Here is a 20,144-nt window from a genome sequence, read left to right as displayed (position 1 = left end):
GAGTACCCGTGTGATGATGGAGTGCAGTGTGACCCTGCAGGCAGTAGCAGTGAGTGAGTATGGAGTGCAGTGTGAGTACCTGTGTGATGATGGAGTGCAGGGTGACCCTACAGGCAGGAGTACCTGTGTGAATATGGAGTGCAGTGTGAGTACCTGTGTGATGATGGAGTGAAGAGTGAGTACCTGTGTGATGATGGAGTGCAGTGTGACCCTGCAGGCAGTAGCAGTGAGTAAGTATGGAGTGCAGTGTGAGTACCTGTGATGGAGTGCAGTGTGACCCTGCAGGCAGTAGCAGTGAGTGAGTGAGTATGGAGTGCAGTGTGAGTACCTGTGTGATGATGGAGTGCAGGGTGACCCTGCAGGCAGAAGCAGTGAGTGAGAAGTGATGCTGAGGTGTCTCCCCCTCAGGTGGACTTGGAGGCTGCATGGAGGAGGTGCCCAGCCTCCCTCCCTTTCTCTCCCAGGCTGCAGTGCGCACTAGGGGGAGGAGGAGGAGGTGTACCAGCACTCGGGCCGCCGCCGATCTCCGCCTCGCCATGTTGCCGTAAGTCGGGCCTGCATTTCCCGGCCTCCGTATATGCGCCCTGACCCCCGCTCCGGAGCTGTCACCGAGCCAGGCGGTAAGTAGCCGGCGTGCACGGGGCACAGCGCGGGGAGCAGCGGAGGGAGCAGGCCGCACTGGGCCCGGCGGGGAAGGGGAGGGGGCTCTGCTGAATGAGGGAACCGAGTGCCCGCTGCCGGGGTGGGGGGGTACAGGGCTGCCTCAGTGTCCGAGGGGTGATGCTGGTGAGCATGCCCATGGCGGGGCTCTGTAGTTGGGAGGGGGTTTGCCTAGCACTGTGTGGGTCAGGGGGCTCTACCCACTACCCAGTATTGTGCTAGATGGAGAACCCACACAGTGCTAGGCAGACCCCCTCCCCCTGGACAAGGCCCCCTCTTCGCTGCGGGGGTGCCTGGTGGGCAGTGGGGCTCCACCCAAAGAGGGGGTGCCTGGTGGGCAGTGGGGCTCTATACCAGGAAGGGATGCCTGGTGGGCAGTGGGGCTCCATCACAGAATGGGGCATCTGGTGGGCAGTGGGGCTCCATCCAAAGAGGGGGTGCCTGGTGGGAAGTGGGGCTCTATCCCAGGAAGGGATGCCTGGTGGGCAGTGGGGCTCCATCACAGAATGGGCCATCTGGTGGGCAGTGGGGCTTCATCCTAGGTGGGAACTATTGCTTTGAGTGGGGTATGCATTTGATGCATTTGGTGGGGACTGGAGCGTGGGGGATCCATTTCAGAAGGTATTGCCTGGTGCGGTACTATCCTAGGTGGGAACTCCTGCCTTGAGTGAACTGCCATTCCGATAGGACCGCAATCCCAGGAGTCACTCGGCGGGGACTAAAACCCATCGCAGAAGGCACCTGATGGGGAATGGGTACCATCCCAGAAGTGGTGAGTGGGTGCCATCCCAGATGGGTTCCAGGTGTAGAGTGGGGGTGCCACCCCAGGGGGGATCCCAGCTGGTACCAAGGTCCATCTCAGGAGGGGCACCTAGTGGGGTGCCGTCCCAGGTGGACACCTGGCGGGAGTGGGGCTCTATTGCAGATGGGGGGGGGGGGGGAGGTAATTACAGGTATGCACCTGGCAGGGTGTAGGTACTTTTATATAATGTTGCCTTGTGGAATGGGGAATCCTGCTGTTGGATTGGTGGAATTTTATTTATTACAAAAAAAAATTACAAAAATACACACTCGTACAGTCCACATTCCGTTCACAAGTTGACCTGATTTCATAGCATTGGTGTCCTAAACTGACCCCAGTGCTTGATGATAATCTGATGAGGATCAATTGGATCTTTATCTGGCCTAATAGTAAATGCAGTTGGAAAATGAGCAGATTCCTATTATGGCTTTATAGTGTAGTCGCCTTCCAACCACATTTCAGGGCCCAGGTGATGCTGTAGGACAGTAGTCAGGGAACTCGGTCCTCATTACCCCACGCAGTGCATGTTTTGCAGGTCTCCTCACAGAATCACAAGTGAAATAATTAACTCCACATGCGGACCTTATAAAATGTGTCTGAGTAATTAGTACACCTGTGCACCTGCTGGGCTACCAGCAAAACATGCACTGTGTGGGGTAATGAGGACCGAGTTCCCTGACCACTGCTGTAGGAGGTCTGTCGGCTCACACCTAGTCCTATAGGGCCTATCCAGTTTGTTCCTTAAAGTGTGTGGCCAAATTGCTGTGCACCAGATGTCAGCATGTGGCCGGCAGTGTGCTCATGGAAGGCGTATGTAGCATGATCATACTGTGAAATAGCCGTGCGATTCTCACCCTTTCTGTTGCTCACACTTGTTGCTTACACACGTTGAAGTCTGTGCAGCGCCACATGTAACTGAGTACAATCATCTCTGCATCCATATCATGAGTACACAGAGGCCCTTATTCAGATCTGATCGCAGTACAAATTTGTTCTCGAAATGGGCAAAACCATGTGCACTGCAGGTGGGGAAGATGTAACATGTGCAGAGTTAAATTTGGGTGGGATGTGTTGAAACTGAAATCTAAATTGCAGTGTAAAAATAATGCAGACAGTATTTACCCTGCACAGAAACAAAATAACTCGCCCAAATCGAACTCTCTCTGCACATGTTGCATCTGCCCCACCTACAGTGCAGCATGGTTTTGCCCATTTTGAGAACAAATTTGTACTGTGATCAGATCTGAATAAGGGCCAGAGACCGCTGCTTTCTCCGGTACCTTGTGCTTAAAATCCACATCACAATAATGACATATTAGCTGCAAGACAATCCGGTGGTTTTCTATCTTGGCGGTCACGATACCGACAGCAGGATACCGCCGGTCCCAATCCTGACAAAATTTGGTGAGTATTCCCATTTATTCACTTCTAGGATACTGGCTATACCATGATTATCCACCTGTATCCAATGTGAAAGCAGGACAAGCCATGTACTCAGATAAACAGTGCATCTTCCCGGGCTCATTGTTAACCCTTCATTTGCATTGAATGCTGGTCTGTACAGACCAGTCTGTCTCCCTGTTGTGACATTTGGCTACTTCCTGTGTTCTTTTGTTTATATCCCCTTCAGCAGGTTTCAACTGGTGTACTTTTTTATTGGGCGCCTACTATCTAACCAGGGTTGGTACCTTTTTATAGGTAATACCCCTTTCACATCATTTGTTCATGGGTCCATCCCAGGTGAGACCACTTTCAGACTGGTGACCCGACTCGACTTATTGCCAGTTTGGTTATGTCAACGATATCCTCCAAGTGCTGGCTATTTCTATGCTGTGAACGGGTGCATCGACTTACCAGTTCACACTGCACCGCGAGCTGGGTTGAACTCGTGTTCACCGATGCTCACTCCCCGAGTTGAAATCCCACGTCGCTGGACCTGGCTTATTTCCCCTGGGTGTGTTCTGAGTCCAGAGAGGTAGTGTGTCTAATGCTTTGTATAGTAAGTGTTTTCCCTGCGTTGTGTGTTTACTCACTATGGCATGTGCTGGTTACACAACTTTTTTTGTTTGCTAGTTTGATTGACTCCTTTTCCTTATGTATTTTGTGTATTTAGGGACCACGTTCTCAATGACTTCTTTATTTGTTTTGTAAATCGCGCATAGTTATTTCTTTTACTACCTTTTCCATCACTTTATACTATGATGACACTGTACGAGAGCTTTTAGTCACCCGCTGTGTTTTGCCTGTTAAGTGAATGTTCCAGCCCTGTCTTGTGTGTGATTGCCCCTTTAAAAAAAAAACAAATCTGAGTTTGGCTGGCATCCTGCGGGGCCACAGAACTCGGGTGGCATTACGTCCTGCCCCTCGCATCATTTTGTGCCTCCACAGTGCTGCCACGCATGTGCCATCTTCTGACCACACACACGTGGCCACCATTCTGCGGTAACTTGCTGGGGTCCTGTGATAATTTTTATTGTTTGATGGGGTCCCAGAGCAAAATAATTTGAGAACCGCTGCACCAGACGATAAAAAAATTTTTCTTGCCAATTCCGTTTGTTAGGAACGACCATCTTCACATTGTGTAGTGCGTACACACCGGCCCAAATTCTGGTTCACTCGCAAAGGCAAATTCCTTCGCAAAGGCAAATTCCTTCACAAATTGCAGGGGGGAAGGTATAACATGCGCAGAGAGATTTAGATTTGCGAGTGAACCAGAATAAGGTAGCTGATGTGTGATCCTCCGTCGGACGATAAACGAGTGCCATGCTGCATTGTGCCCAAGCTCTGTCGTTGCTGGCATCGACAAGTGTGTATATAAATGTCAATGCCAGCTTCCGGTCTCACCTCGCCGCCACAATGTATGTAGGCTCTATAACGATATTTTGAGACTATGCTGCCAGTTGTGTTCAGGGCCTTATTCAGATTCGCTTGCTAAGCAGCGTTCTTTCCCTTATTATTTGCTTATTAAGCGGCTAAACTCTGCCCTGCCGAAAGCCAACCCTCCCGCCAGCACCGCCCGCATCCCCTCGGTAACGTGCAATGAGATGTGTCCGAGAACACATCCCCCACGCATGCGGCCGAAGGGAAAAAAACAGTCATTCGATGATCACCGGCCGTTGAATGATTGCTCTCCCCAGAAATAAGTCAGTGAAAATGTGCTTTTTTTGTTTCCGCCAAAGACGAGCAGGAACGCCACTCATGTGTTCCCAAGGGAGAACCCAGCATTTTCATGGGAACGCCCAATCAAAGGCGTTCATAAATCTTGATCGATTCCACTCATAGGCTGTTAAAGGAGATGTTGGTAGTGTCCGGCCGGCACCCGGGATATAGAACATTGGGCGCCCAGTTACGGTTACACTGCTTTGCTGATGGCACAGTTTTGTTTGCTGGTCCACTCACTTCATGGGATTTTTTGCACTCAAGTGTTGATCGTTTGTACTGTGCAGCCTCGCTCGTGTTTGTTAAACTTAAAATAACTCACAAAGGGAACTCGGGGGAGGGGTTGTATCTATAATTTCTTCCCACCGCTCCCACAATGGTCTCTTTCTGTTGCAGAAGCATATAGGCTTTGAGGTGGCAATGAAGTCACCTGAAAGTAATATGGCTGCAGCAGGAGCCATGTAGACACATTTCTAGAGCAAATAAACCTCACGGCAGATTATAAAGTTGTCTTAACTTTGAGCCTGTTTGTGCCTATGTGTGTTTTGTGACTAATGTGGTCATTATCCAGATTGCTCACACAGATCTTGGATATCACATATAATAAGACATTCTTTTGTGGTTCATTACACACTAGAAGAAGATGTGTAGTAAAGGTTTTAAAACTTTCTCCTTAAGGTGCCCACACACTAGAACGATTTTTGGGCCCATTTCCGATAAATCGTACGATGTTTACCGAAAATCGGCCGATATCGGCCCGATGCGCGCTCCTGTGGATCTTTTTGCTGAATCTTCTGATTTTACGTGCTGCACGAAAGATCAGAAGATTTAACAAAAGATCCATAGGAACGCACACGGGATCTTAAGAAAAATCTTTGTTAAGGGGCATACACACGTAGAGATCTGTGCTGAGCAATTTTGCTAAGCTATTTTGCTAATCAATTTTACTGGTGTCAAGATCTCCCATGGGGAGCACATACACATGCAGAGTTTTGTGCTAAGTGATTTTGCTAAGCGATTTTGCTTAAGCAAAAAAAGTCAGGGTAATGGTTCAGAATGAGAGATTGTGACCAGTATCTCTCATTCTGTACACACAGAGAGATTTGCAGTCATTTGCTAAGCAATCTTACTAGATTGTGACTGCATGCACTGACTTAGTTAGCAAGAGATATTTAATCTCTTGGAGCATACACACGGAGAGATCTGTGCTTACTTTCTAAGCAATCTAGTCAGATTGCTTAGAAAATAGCACAAATTTGCTCCGTGTGTACACCCCTTTAAAGATGTGCGCTTGCTTGAAATCTTTTGTCCAGGACGGACAAAAGATTTCAAGGCTAATTTATGCGCACATCTTACGATCGCAGATCTTTCTAGTGTGTGGGCACCTTTACTCCTGAGACTGGTCATAGTATATGTTTCATTTTTGAATTTGCTGTATGCTCAGGTGGAAGCACCCCTCCAATGTTGTATCTTGCAGTCCATAGAGGTGATCAGGAAAACCTGACATGACTGCAGTACCATGTATGTCTGGTACATGCTCACCCGAGCTTTATTAAGATGCTTGGTGGCCCATCGCTTAAAATAGTTTTTTACCCTTGAAAGAATCAGTATTACAAAACCCAAATACAGACCGAATATCCCTTATCCAAAATATTCCGAAAACCATAGTCTCCAAAATCTCCCCAGCAGGTGTTTAGCACAAAAAAGTACAACTGTAATGGTCACTGCTGGGGACGGGATCTGTAACGGTCACTGCTGGGGACGGGATCTGTAGCGGTCACTGCTGGGGACGGGATCTGTAGCGGTCACTGCTGGGGACGGGATCTGTAGCGGTCACTGCTGGGGACGGGATCTGTAGCGGTCACTGCTGGGGACGGGATCTGTAGCGGTCACTGCTGGGGACGGGATCTGTAGCGGTCACTGCTGGGGACGGGATCTGTAGCGGTCACTGCTGGGGACGGGATCTGTAGCGGTCACTAAATATGTGCAGGGAAATTATTGTTGGCACTCATTTTGTGATGTAACGATGTGGATGTAATGATTACCAAGTGATATATGTTTGCTTTATGCTCTAAGTATATATTGTGGATATTCATAAGGAGCATTTTTGAGTTTATTTCAAGCTCCCGTTGGTGGACATGGGCTGGTGATTAAGATCCCAGTAATCAGCACTAGGGGTCAATGGGGGACACTCAGTTGACCCCTTTACCAAATTAAATTAGGCATGCTATTTTCTAAAGACGGTGATGGCTACTTTTCGGACCCCAGGCAAATGTTTGTGTGGCCATGGAAAATAAGTTTCCATCCTCGGAACCTGTTTATTAGGTTTATGTACTAAGCACTGGGGCGAGATAAAGTGGATGGAGATTAATTAAAAGCCGGTCAGCTCCTAATGGGGTATACACATGGGGCATTTAAAGACCAGTTTCTAAGCAATCTGACTAGATCTCTGTACAAAGCTTACTTAGTACATAGAACCCGTAATAGATCCCTATATGCATTAACAGGATGTTTGATGGCAGTGAGTAAGGGGCCTTTGCTAAATTGTGTATAGATATAGATAGATAGATAGATAGATAGATATCTATCCTTTTATTTCAGTTTGCAGTTTGTTTGTGAATGTACTAGTTCTGTATATTTTAGTGGTTGTGCATTTATCTGTAGAGGTGGCCAGAACTAGGTAAAATTCGGGCAACCCTGGAGAGACTTGTGACCTACAATTCCCCAACTAAATTTAGCAGCAGCTGTAATCTCCCTCTGAGACCGTGCCTACCTTGTGCACTTCACACAGTGATAATAGAGGCTGTTGCACAACAGCAGACCACTAGGTACACCCTTGTCAGCAGTTTTGCGGGTGGTCTGGTTGCACTTGTACTAGAGTCTATACATCATTTCCTCCCCATCTGGCAGTGGGTGCAGGCCGGGAGGCGTCTTAAACTTTAGCAGTTGTGATACTGGTGATTCTGTGCATGAACTCTTTTTGCTGAAAAGTTTGTAGCTCTTACATTGTTAAGAAAAAAAAAAAATTATATTTATATATGTGTGTGTGTGTGTACAGTAACTAGGATTTTGTGTGTGTTTATGGGCGTCCTTTGTTGGACTGTGTGTTACTTGTTCCTTTTTCTTGTTAAAGTGTAAAAGTTCTACATGAAAATAACTATAAATATAGCATTTAGTGGCTGTCACTTATTTCCTTACATCCCTTTAAGTGGCATTGGCCCTTATTCTGGTTCGTGCGGTACGGCCCGCGTGCGGCCGTACCGCCGATGTTTTCCGTCTGCACATGCGCAGAGGTCAATCTGCGCATGTGCAGGCGAATTCGCCGCACATAACGTTAGTACGCCGCAAAGGGGGCGTATAGGGGCGTGAGGGGCTTCATGCCCTCATTTCCCTATGTATACGCCCCGCGTTTCATGGGCGTTCCCATGCAAACGCGGGGCGTACGCATGGTAATGAGGCCATGACGCAACTCATGGGGGCGGAAAGCTGACGTCGCCGGATGTCAGCTTTCAGCCCCCATACAAGCTACCACACGGACGATTGTCCGTGTGGTCTCAGCTTGCGGGAGCTGCCGCGGCGTGCGGACCTGCCTTCGATGGTCGACGACCATCGAATGCAGGGGGCAGCTCCCACCATGGTGGAGGCGTACGCCTCCACCATTTTCATGCGGATCGGCAGCCGTCCGTGTACGGACGGCCGTGCCGATCCGTCTTGTAGGCGGGGATTCGTCTGGTGCGGTCGGAGCCGCATATGCGGCTCGACCGCACCAACCAGAATAAGGGCCATGGTGAGGCTATAATGCAGCGGTGGCCAAACCGGTCCTTGAGGTCTACCAACGGTTGGCTACTTTCACACCGTTGTAGAACTTTTTATTTTTTTCTGCATACGTGCAACGAATTTTTTTTTTTTTTTTTATTCAACAAGTGAGTTTAATGTGAATCCATCACTAAATCACTGTGACACGTTATTAGAGGTACCTTGGTATACACTGTTTATTTTTTACTTGGATTGTTAGGTCAGGGTGCTATTAATAATTTACAATCCTGAAAAGCTTCCACTGTCTTGTCACTGCGATAGCAACCACTGTCACACAGCACAAGATGTAATGAGCAGAGAGGCTTTGGGACATCCTTCTGAGCTCAGCATGCTCTGTTGCATCCTCTCTATCTCCTTGCCATGCATACATAAAAAGTACTTCACTTGCTGTTTAAGGGGGGTGGGATTGTCTCATTTGTTCCCAGTAAGGAGCAATTATATAGTTTTGCCACATTGCTTCTATTCAAATTAGTCGATGGAATGTTCAATAGTCCGTTAATACAGACAGCACCTTGATAGTATGGGAATGCCTCAGATATACGGTCATAGACCCTTTAACACTATTTACGTAGACGTAGGCAGCTCTTATAAAAAGCAGGCCAAACCACACTTCTGTCCATGCCTGTACCCTTTGTCCTCTGTTCTGGTATACATGTAAAGAGAGATCCTCACTAGTGTCTTATATATGTCAGAATCATGTATGCTGCATATTTTGGTTACTTCTGACACTTAATACTGCACAATATAATATGGGGGTGGTGGAATGTAGGAACCGGCTAGTGTGGTATATGATCGATTCATACTCCGAAAAACAATCCTAAAATGTTTAAGTAACAGAGTTGAAACCTATACGTTCCTGTAACACTAGCTGCACGTCACCTGCTTATCTGATCATCGCTATACATTAGACCACAAGATACTGCTGTCATTTGGTGATGGGTGGCCACTTGGATTACAAGGAAACAGATGATATCCGGGTGGCTGAGGTATGACCACGTGCTAGCCACCTAGTGGCGCTTTAAGACCTGATTAATCAAATCCTAGCAACAGCTATCTTAACCGATATCCTCGTAAAACCTCATTCTTCCCTTTGGTGTGATGTTTTCAAAAGGAAGAGTCACTTTCTAGAATGAAAACATGTTCTCTTAAGGTGCCCACACACGGTAAGATTTTTTTTCTTTTATACTATATGGCGGTTTCTGGCCAATCGCTTAAAAACTTAACGTGTGTGAGCTTGATGACGATCCGATGCGGGTACATGCGGGTCATTCATCAAACCTGCTGATCCTGTCAGCAGGTGGAAAGATGAACGACCCATCGTGCAGAATCATGCCTGCATTGTTCCATGTGTAGGCTTGATGAACAATGTGGCCATGTCCCGCCCCCCCTCCCCACCGTTTGAATAAGACCATCTCTGATTGATCAGCGGCCGCCCTATTAATTTGAAATCTCCTGTCCGCCGCCGGCCTCTCTCTGTGTCTGCCAGTGACCGGCAAAGCACCAGACACATGATCATGGCCACACTGAACAACTGAGTAAACCCTCTGATTGTTTACTCAATCGTTCTCTGTGTGGCCATGATCAGGGGTGTTCTGGATTTCAAAGGAAATTGGATAGATATGGGATTGGATCCGATATCTATCCGTGTGTGGGCATATTGTGTTACAGATGAAAAGCAGAATACTCTCTGACTGTCACATCCTTCACATATCTGTTTGAAGCAAAAAAAAAAAAAACTTTTGTGTTCTAGTTTGTAGTGTAGACATGTGACAGCATGTTGCATAGTGGTTAGCATTGCTCTCAGTCAGCGCTGGGTATTTGGGATTGATTCCACCCACAGTACTGTCTGTATATAGTTTGTGTGTTCTTCCCCTTTCATTTGTGTTTCATCTCACAGTCCAGGCTTTGTGCCAGTAAATTAAATTGTAAGCTCTGTTTGAGGCCTGCGCTGAATGTATGGCACTGTGAAATATAGATAGAGGAGGACGTTCTCCGCACAGCCTTGTGTGTCAGATATAGGGAGCATTTGGGATCGGATCCGTCCCATCCTCATTGACACAACAAGCTATTAGTCGCAAAATGAGTGACAGGCAGACAACGTTTAGTGGTGGTAACCGGGATAGGTCGGATAAGCACAATTGTCGTGGATGTTCAGTTAGCGATTTATGATCATGCATAAATTAGCAGTTGCAATTTTACTTGCTCTTGTTAGTCTTTATTCTAGCATCCTGCTCCTTGAAAAATCCTTGCAGTTCCTTCTTCCTGCCTGGGGCGTCGCTGTCTGCTGTGGTGTTTCTACAACTGTCTGGTTTGTATCTCAACATTGAGATACGAACCAGACTGTTCTTCAAAAACCACAGCAGACAGCGACACCACAGGCAGGAAGGAGGAATTGCAAGGGTTTTACAAGGAGCACGGTGCTAGAATGAAAATTAATTGTAGAGCAGTTCAGCCTGCATCGTCGATGTATCGGCAATTATACACCATCAGATGGAAATGATGCCACAGCAGTGGGCGCCCTTATGCCCAGGTTAGCTTCTGCCCATATTAGCAACTGTATATTGCAGAAGATAGCAGCAGCAATCAAACGTCCTCATCTGAAATGAGCCCATCCGTAATGTTGAATGCCAAAGCCAAGTGTTATGGCACAACGCTCAGCACACATTGCTGTGCAGCGCCGTGTTGCTGAGCGAACTACATTGTTCAGATCGCACAGCGACATCTCTACCCATCAGCTATAATGTTTGTTTTATTTGCCGCTCTGTAGTACAACCCAAGGATCAATTGAATGACACAAAGGCCGTGTCTTACCCCCAGGAAAATGAAGATTGCAAGTTCTGTGCTTTCTAACCTTGTATTATGTTGGCATGAGGCAGGAAAAGAGGAAACAATTGTACCGCTGACAGGTTCCAGGAAAGAAAAGCACAAACTGAAGGCTGAAAACCATGGGAAAGTAAATAAAACCCTTCTGGGGCTAAATGTCACAGAGGTGAACCATGGACAAGACACCAGCGTACCCGAAGGGGTGTCTTCCCAGCTACTTCCTCTAGTCCCACAATGCCCCAGGATATGCAGACTGTCGTCTGTATACGGCAAATGCATCATTTTAGTGCAAGTTGTCCATTCAGCTGTTGTAGTTTAGCCGCTTTCACCTGACGCATACCCTCCAACATGGCCCATTCCATTAGGAACAAAAAATGCTCAGTTTCTGGACTTCCTTACCAGTGGCAGTTGCAGAGTTGGGGCTGGAGCACCGTCCAATATTAAAAAAAGGGGAGCCACACCTACTGCCACTCCAAACATCACTGTCCTGGACTCACTGGCAGTTGCTGTGATGACCCCCCCCCCCCCCCCCCCCTGCTCTTTGAATTTTGGACTGTGCTGGAGTCCAACCTCTGTAACTAGCACTGGCAGGGAAGTCCAGGAACAGAGCATTTTGGGCGGGATGTACTATGATGAAAATGCGGTAAAACCCTGGTTTTACCGCATTTTCAAATTTACTAAAACACGGCCGCACTGTCTTCAGCGGGCAGGGTATCGCCTATGGGCTTCTATCACTGCCCGGCGTCCGCACCCCCCTCCCCTGTCCTCCGTGCTGCTCCTCCTCCTCCCCCAGCAGAATGTTGCAGCCTGCGGCTGCAGGCGGAGGAGGAGGTGCTGGGCACTCGGCAGAGCCCAGGAGGCGACGTAGACCCCCCGCAAACCACAATACAGGGGTCTGGGGGGGTCTCAGTCACTGCACTGCGATGCCAGCCGCATATGTTAGTACATATGCGCTGGCATCGCGGCAGCCAGGCGCCAATGTATTTTAATACATCCCGCCCTTTGTACCTAATGAAATGGGTCATGTTTGGAGGGTATGCTGATGGACTCCATAGTCAAACATTTGCCTGTGAGCCCATGACTGGACTGGTTTATACAGCTGAAGTATGCACAGCAGAGCATCGGTTTAGTGTTGGGTGGCACATCACTTAGAACTGAGTGGGTAGATGCATGAAGAAGTGATAAAGTGCCTGGTACTATAACCGGCCAATCAGCTCCTGACTGTTAAGTTATAGGCTTGGTTTAAAAGGGGACAGTCAGGAGCTGATTGGCCGGTGATAGTACCAGGCACTTTATCACTTCTCCTCCCTTATCACTGCTTCATACATCTACCCCCATATTAGCTTAGAATGGAATAGTTGTCATGGCTGTTGGACAAGTGAAACAGCCACAGCGCGCCCGCCCCCCCCCCCCCCTGGTTCTTTATACGCATATGGTGCGCTTCCACTGTAAATCACAGTGATACTGTATCAAGCGTTGTTTAAGCTCAGGCTTCAGTGACCTTTTGTGTTTACTCCATTAGCGTCACTGTGCTGCATTGTATTGTGGGTAAAAACTTTGGCTAGGGCGTCAGAGATCACAAATGAGGTACAAGTTATATTTATAGTCCTCAGCCGCCCTCTGACCCCACAAATCAGACGTGTACCCCACCCGGCGAGTAATAACACAGGAGCTGAACAGAGAACCTGAACCATCTTTCTCCCTCTGTAATAAGAAACATGACATCTTCAACAGTTCCATACGTGTCCAGACAGCAGCTAGAGATCCGTGTAACAAGCCTTCTGTCATTTTGCCAAGATACGGTGTAGTCCGTGACATGGAAACCGAATACGGGCTCAGGCCGGATATAAAGGCTGTTGGGGAAACTCTGTATTAGCGCCTTGTTTGTGACTGATCGCATCCAAAAAATAGCTGGTCAATGAATTCCTTCGGGGGCAAATGTCTATCAGGACAGTCTGACATGTCATATGTAGACGAAGCCTGATCCCAACTCCAGTTTTCCCAGGTTATAGTATAGAACTGGCATGGCCAAACTGTGAAACTACAAGTCCCATCATTCCTTGCCACAGTTTTTCTATCAGGTGATGCTAAAACTATGGCAAGGCATGCTGGGATGTGTAGTTTCACAACATCTGGTGGGCTACAGTTAGCCAATGCCTGGTATAGAAGTCTATTGTCTAGGTCAACCACTAATGGTCGGCAGACCCAATGTCAACACTGACAGAAGGTCAACTCGCGCTTTAAAGCAACTTTTTCGTGGTTTTTGGGTGTCTTTGTCGACATCTGTCGTCATGGACACCGTGTTAGGGTACTGCGTCCCCTCACCATGCTTCAGGCTTGTTGCGCTCCCTCTATTCCCACGCAGTTAGTTAGACCAAGTTGGTCTGCTTCCCCAAAAAACATGAAAAACTCCTGTCAACCATGACCATATTGACCTAAAGCTTGTGTGGACCTAGTTACGTTCAACCAGTAGTGGTCAACTTAAAGACTGTCAACCCAGAGGCCAGATACCTTTTTCCCAAACCAAAAGCCCTGTGAAATTTACTGATACGTTATCCTTTATTTTATAACGCACCAAAACTTATTCTGCATTACTAGGAGTCAGGGCAAATACACGCTGATGGCAGCCGAGTATTGGGTTTGGGGGGCCTATATCCTGCGCTCTGTGCAGGTATTGGAATTGCAATGTGCTAAGGGTAGTAGTATTAGGGGAGATTGTACTGTGTCCTTGGTGCTTAGATGCTTGCAGGGCGTGTACCACTTTGTCAGCACTGGATTGCCAGTCACATAGATATAAGTACAAGTGTAGTAAAGGTACGGAAATAAGACGCGTATTCATGTTACTGAGGCAGATATTGGAGTGTCTCTACCACTATCTGTTGGAAGGATATAAAGCAGACGACTACATGATAGATGTACAGGAAGATCATGTCCTTGTATCGTACTCCCTGTCACTGGCCGGTTGCCATGTTACAGGACCGGCAGCTGTGCTTTAGACCAGTGGTTCTTAACCTCGGTCCTTAAGTACCCCCAACAGTGCATGTTTTCCAGGTCTCCTCACAGAATCACAAGTGAAATAATTAGCTCCACCTGTGATCTTTTAAAATGTGTCAGTGAATAATGAGTGCACCTGTGCACTGCCGGGTGACCTGGGAAACGTGCACTGTTGGGAGTACTTAAGGACCGAGGTTCAGAACCACTGGTTGGTGGATTTATACATGGGAGGGTCCTGTGATGTCTTGTATCCCATCCCTCTGTGCATTATGTGGCTGTGGGAATGGACCAGTGTCTGCAGCAGTAATCGCTGCTTTCTTTTCTTTACTCTCTGAGGTCATAGGTGCAGAACATCCGGAATCCTGTCCGTGGCAACCAATAGATCAGTGTCCTAACCTGACCTCCGTGTCCCCTCACTTACCTGAGTCTTCTGAATAGGCTAGCTGAGGATGGAATGCTCCGTACACAGGGTTAGGTCAGGTGTGGTAGTGGGTAGCGGTCTTGGCTTATTTCCCAGAGTGCAGCGTCACGTCGGGGGAGAGACGGTTAAAATAATAGTAATACAGTAGACCGACGACAACTGCACAAAGTGCCTTGGCAGATTGGCCAAACTATAGTTCCTAGGAAAGGGGCCGTAGATATGAACTGTACACACAGAGCTAGAAGATGAGATGCTGTGAGAGCTACCGTAGGTTTGCTTACTAAATGATTCACGACCAGTCACGCTGAGATCTGTTTTGTATTCTCCCTTTGTATTGGTTGGCTGACACGTTGCGCAGATACCGCCTGCTTCGTGAGTGCTACAGTGTTTGCCAGCGAAGCTGTGTAGAGTGCAGTTGCTATGTCCTGTCCATCACATATGTGCCAATCCACACGCAGTGTATCAGCTGGGCAACAGTCTGATGTTATCGGGTCGTGTCGGTCGGTCATTCAGTACAAAGCTGGAAAAGAGAACATCCTAAGCATGTGGCCAAACTGCGATTGTCCAAATCCATTCACCATGGCGTTTGAAAAATGCGGCCTATTGGCCGGATTGCGATGCCCACTTTTCATTTTAATGGGGGGTACTTTGGTTCTGCACTGTTGGCTATATGTGATCCGAGTAGCATTGTCCAATCCAAAAAGGGGAAGTTCAAAAGTAAAGTGTACAAGTAGCTGCTGCAGTGTAATGACCGGTATTTCTGTGTCTTGTTTGGCAGATGAAGGGTTAAGCAGGTAAGATCCCGCGGACGGCTATTTAAATGCTGCATTATGGAAGGAACTGTAGAGCGGAACAGGCCATGTACATGAATATCAGTGTAGTGATCACCGGAACATCAGTGTAAATCAGGCATGTCCAAACTGTGGCCCTCCAGCTGTTGTGGAACTACACACCCCAGCATGCCTTGCCGTAGTTTTAGCACTCCCTAATAGCAATGTGGCAAGGCATGATGGGACTTGCAGTTTCACAACAGTTCGGGGGCCATAGCTTGGACATGCCTGGTGTAAATGTTCTCACTCGCAGGGAATACTTTTGCACATAGCGTGACAATAGAATAGGGTATCTGTCCTGGTAGCAGGAAGGGGAGATAGTGTTACTTAATAGAAGGTGTGAGCGTCGTGTCTGCTTCATAATTCATAATACTGAGGCATTGAGCGCTTCCTGTGTTTGGCAGGTTAAGAACAATGGGGCAGATGTATTAAGCTTTAACAAGAGATAAATGCAAGGGTGATAAAGAGAGATAAACATCCAGCCAATCACCTGCTAACTGCCATGTCCCAGGCTGTGTTTGAAAAAAGTCAGTAAGGAGCTGATTGGCTGGACGTTTACCTCTCCTTATCACCCTTGCATTTATCTCTTGTTAAGGCTTAATACATCTGCCCCAGTGTGTTTTGTATTAGTGTATTACTATGTTGCTTACACATCTCCTTATTTTATGTCTTGCAGGTGCCTATGTGGAATGAACATCCCATGCGTTGTAGGCATGAATGAAGTGGCTTGGCAAGAGACGAGAGGAATGATGCACACGAGCAATGGGCAGGAAGCCCTTGGGGTGGGGATGGTCCCCTCTGGAGGAGCAGCATCGGGGCCCCTTGGAAATCACCCACATGGCATTCCTCCCGGGGCTTCCATCGCGCAGGTGCCCATGAGTGGCCGCTCTCAGGATGATGCCACGGTGGGATATTTCTTCCAGAGGCAAGCTGGAGAACAGGTGAACGGCTACACCAATAAGCACCGCTGGCCAACAGGGGATAGCGTAGAGGCTTCGGTATGTAGACCTGGTTCTGATCCTTATTCTGACGTGCATGGTCCTGGCTGGCTTGTTGCTATTGGAGAGAGGGAATGTCAGCAGAGGTCTTCTGTATTACCCAAGCAGGGGGAACGGCAGAGGCCTTCCTATCAGTTACTGGCTGATCATACAGCGACGTGGCTGTGATATCAGCATATTATATAGTAGTTCTGTATAATATAATGTAGGCACAAGGCTGCAGACCTGCGGTCTCACTGCAGACCTGCTGTCTCATTCCTTTTATATCGGCAGCCATCCGACATTTTTTTTTTTTACATGCGATAAAATGGACTCGAGGGAAATCGGATGCGATACATCGCAGGTGCTAAAAAGCCCCCACGATGAGCTGCTGATGGTCCGGTTCAGAGTTATCTTATGTGCTGCGTCTAAGATCTCTAGGCTCCACCCACAAGATCTCTAGGCTCCACCCATCAGCCCAATGCGGATCTTGATTATGTTTTTTTGGGGCTTGCCCTATTGTACAACACATCTGGCATCTTATTAGGAGGTACGAGGAATAGAAGTTTATAACCTTTGTACCCTTTACTCCTGAGTGGGCAATATTAGGGTTGTTTGGTCCCAATTTAAGAATGACTAGGGGTAGCAAAAAGTTACTGCTGGCTCTAAGCCAGGCATGTCTAAACTGTGGCCCTCCAGCTGTTGTAAAACCACACATCCCAGCATGCCATAGTTTTAGCATTCCCTAATAGCAAAAATGTGGCAAGGCATGATGGGACTTGTAGTTTCACAACAGCTGGAGGGCCATAGTTTGGTCATGCCTGCTCTAAGCGCAGCGGGGAAAAATACTACAGGGCTGGATTGATCGCTTCCACCACAAATCCCATTAGTCCTGTCTAAATGACACTTTATATTCCGAATGGACTGGGTGGGGGCCATAATAGATAAAGGAAAAAGGGTTAAAAAAAATTCTTTATGCTATGGGGTTCATACATAGCTTCTCTCCAGTTTACAACACGCCAACAAATACGTAATATCCTCAAAAATACCACATGGGATCTGACCAGATTGGCAGCACAGGATCATCCTGTTGTATGATCCCAGCTTTGGAAGTGGTGGTCCCTCCATTGCTGTTCTGTTCTTCGTAGCAATAATACACAGGTGCGGAGTGATTCAGGTTGGTTTGCAAAAGCAGTCTCCTTCTTTAATGGACAAAGCCATGCTGCACTCAATGAGTTATATTTGGGTGAGTTATTTTGTTTCTGTGCAGCGTAAATACTGGCTGCTTTATTCTTGCACTGCAATTTAGATTTTGCTTTTGAAGAGCCCCCAAATGTAACTCTGTGCACATGTTACATCTGCCCCACCTGCAGTGCATATAATTAAAGGAGTTCGCTTTTGCAAACCACCCAAAGTCACCCCCCCTTTCCCCGTTCTGTATATTCTTTTTATGTTAGCTATTCATTCTATGTATGCTGAAAGCTATATCATATGCTTATATAACTTTATTCTTACATGTATTACCCATGAAAAAACTTTATAAACAAAAAAGATCTCTAGGATCCGATCTGATGCACTCGGGAACGCGCATCAGATCTGATATGATGTCACACACAGCCGATTTGGTCAGTTTTCATCCAATATATCTGGCCGATCTATCATAATAGGATGAAAACGCACCAAATCGGACCTGCGTATTGGCACCTTTTACACTTCTTTCCCTGAGAGGGGCCTAGAACATCATTTGGTCTCAGGCCCCCGGAGGGCAGCACACTCAGCCAGGTCAGCATACCGTATATACAAAACTAGAAAGCCCCCGCTCGAATAAAAAGCTTTGAAAGCTAGTTGCCTCTGTGAGAGAAACAGATGACCATGTTTAATGTGCGTAATCTTCTACCCCTTTCACACCAGCCACCCATCAATTACCCGGCATTTTTAAATGCCGGGTAATTTTGCCGGGTGCAGCTGGACCCCATTCACACCACCCGCAAATTACCGGGTTAAAGCTTTTCAACCCGGTAATTTGCCACAAAACCCAGGTTTTTTGGTGGTTTGAAAGGGTCAACACGGGTCTTAAATCCCGGCACTCCGACCCTGGTCAAGAGCAGGGTTGTAGTGCTGGGATTTAAGACCCGTGTTGACCCTTTCACACCACCAAAAAACCCAGGTTTCCCAGCAAATTACCGGGTTGAAAAGCTTTAACCCGGTCATTTGTTTTGTGGTGTGAATGGGGGTATTAGTGTGGTGTGCAACTTCTTGTTTCTAATGTTAATTTTTAATAGAAAATGTGCACTCATAATTGTAAAAAGTGCCCTGCCCGGTGGTCAGTGAACTGCCTGGTGGTCAGCACCCTGCCCTAAAAAAATCCTAGAGTGAACACTATTAATGTCACGTGGTAGCGCGCTGGGCGCACCGTTAGAGGCGTACACACTTGGCGATGGAATAAACGCGATCTCTCAGAAAGGCCAAATTGAGCGATATCACTCATATCACCTCCAAACTATGGCCCTCCATCCGTTGTGAAACTACAAGTCCCATCATGCCTTGCCACAGTTTTGCTATTAGGGAATGCTAAAACTATGTCAAGGCATGCTGGGATGTGTAGTTTCACAACAGCTGGAGGGCCACAGTTTGGACATGCCTGACCTAGTGTGTAATGGGCTTGAGACAGTGTTTTTACTGTTGACCCTGTTGACCTTCTGCATGTGACCTTTTGCCTGTCTATTTAAAACCTGTAGATCTGTTTAAATTTGTGTAATTATGAGAAGTGATATAGAGGTTTATGAATATCCCTTTTGCACCAAAATCCTTGGTCCCGGGTCCGACCAGGGTCGAAGTGCTGTGTAAATACAGTATGAAGCTGGGTCTGACCCTGAAAACTCCTGTGTTCAAATACCAGGGTTGGACCCAGCTTCATACCCCATTTATATTCTACCCTTTTACACCAAAATGCCGGTTAGACCCAGCTTCAACCCGGGTGTGACCCGGCATTTGTTACCTTTTACACAGGCGTCTGCCCCGGCAAACTGCACCGGCTCCGTGATAAACGTCCAGCCAATCGGCTACTAGCGACCATTGTTTCAAACATCCTATAACATGACAGGAGCGGATTGGCTGGACTTTTATCACCTTTTTAAGGCTTCATACATCTGCCCCAATGTTTGGAGATGTGACATTTGTATACTGTGCAGTGGAGTTGTCGCACTACACTGAGCGATTTACGAATGTAGGTTTACCTGATGTGTGTATGGGGATTCGGTATGGAATGTTGGTGGTCAAAATCCCAACAGAGGGGGGGGACGGGGATTTTGACAGCGGGAAAAAAGCTCAGACCTAAATTGTTCATTTAGCACCAATGCCCCATGTGGTAATCCCCAGAGGGTGCACACAGATTTTTTTTATTGGCCTCAGGAGCTTACAGCTGCCTCTGGACATTTAAATCTATTGGTTAACTCAGTACTAGCTGCTTGGGGTAATCGGCTGGTAATTGAATAGCCCTGGACATTAAACGTGGCGTTTATCTGCCTGGTAAATACTACGGATAAATGAATTTGCCCCATAGTCTTTGCAGCATTCACTCCTAATTTTACAGCTGGGTGATGCACATTTTCTGGTACTTGTTCCTCCTAAGTAAGGTAGGAATAATGATTACTCCTATGTAT

The 20,144-nt window shown here is 47.3% G+C and overlaps 1 protein-coding gene across 9 annotated transcripts in view; it reads left to right on the top strand.

The window, feature by feature from the left end:
* Nucleotides 1–449: 449 nt before the first annotated feature.
* PUM2 (pumilio RNA binding family member 2) overlaps nucleotides 450–20,144 on the top strand; it is a 59,909-nt gene continuing 40,214 nt past the window's right edge. For 3 of the 9 annotated variants that reach the window (XM_083178603.1, XM_083178596.1, XM_083178594.1), the window contains exons 1-2: nucleotides 452–620; nucleotides 16,182–16,503. In XM_083178603.1, coding sequence (XP_083034729.1) covers nucleotides 16,195–16,503 — 309 coding nt within the window. In that variant the 5' untranslated portion in view covers nucleotides 452–620; nucleotides 16,182–16,194. Of the gene's footprint in view, nucleotides 621–16,181; nucleotides 16,504–20,144 lie in introns of all 9 variants that reach the window. The other 6 variants (XM_083178602.1, XM_083178595.1, XM_083178601.1 and 3 more) reach the window with 5 other exon arrangements.

This window comes from Crinia signifera, chromosome 3 (assembly GCF_055691185.1).
Source record: "Crinia signifera chromosome 3, ASM5569118v1, whole genome shotgun sequence".
Classification (NCBI taxonomy): domain Eukaryota; kingdom Metazoa; phylum Chordata; class Amphibia; order Anura; family Myobatrachidae; genus Crinia; species Crinia signifera.
This window is presented reverse-complemented; position numbering and strand designations above follow the sequence as displayed.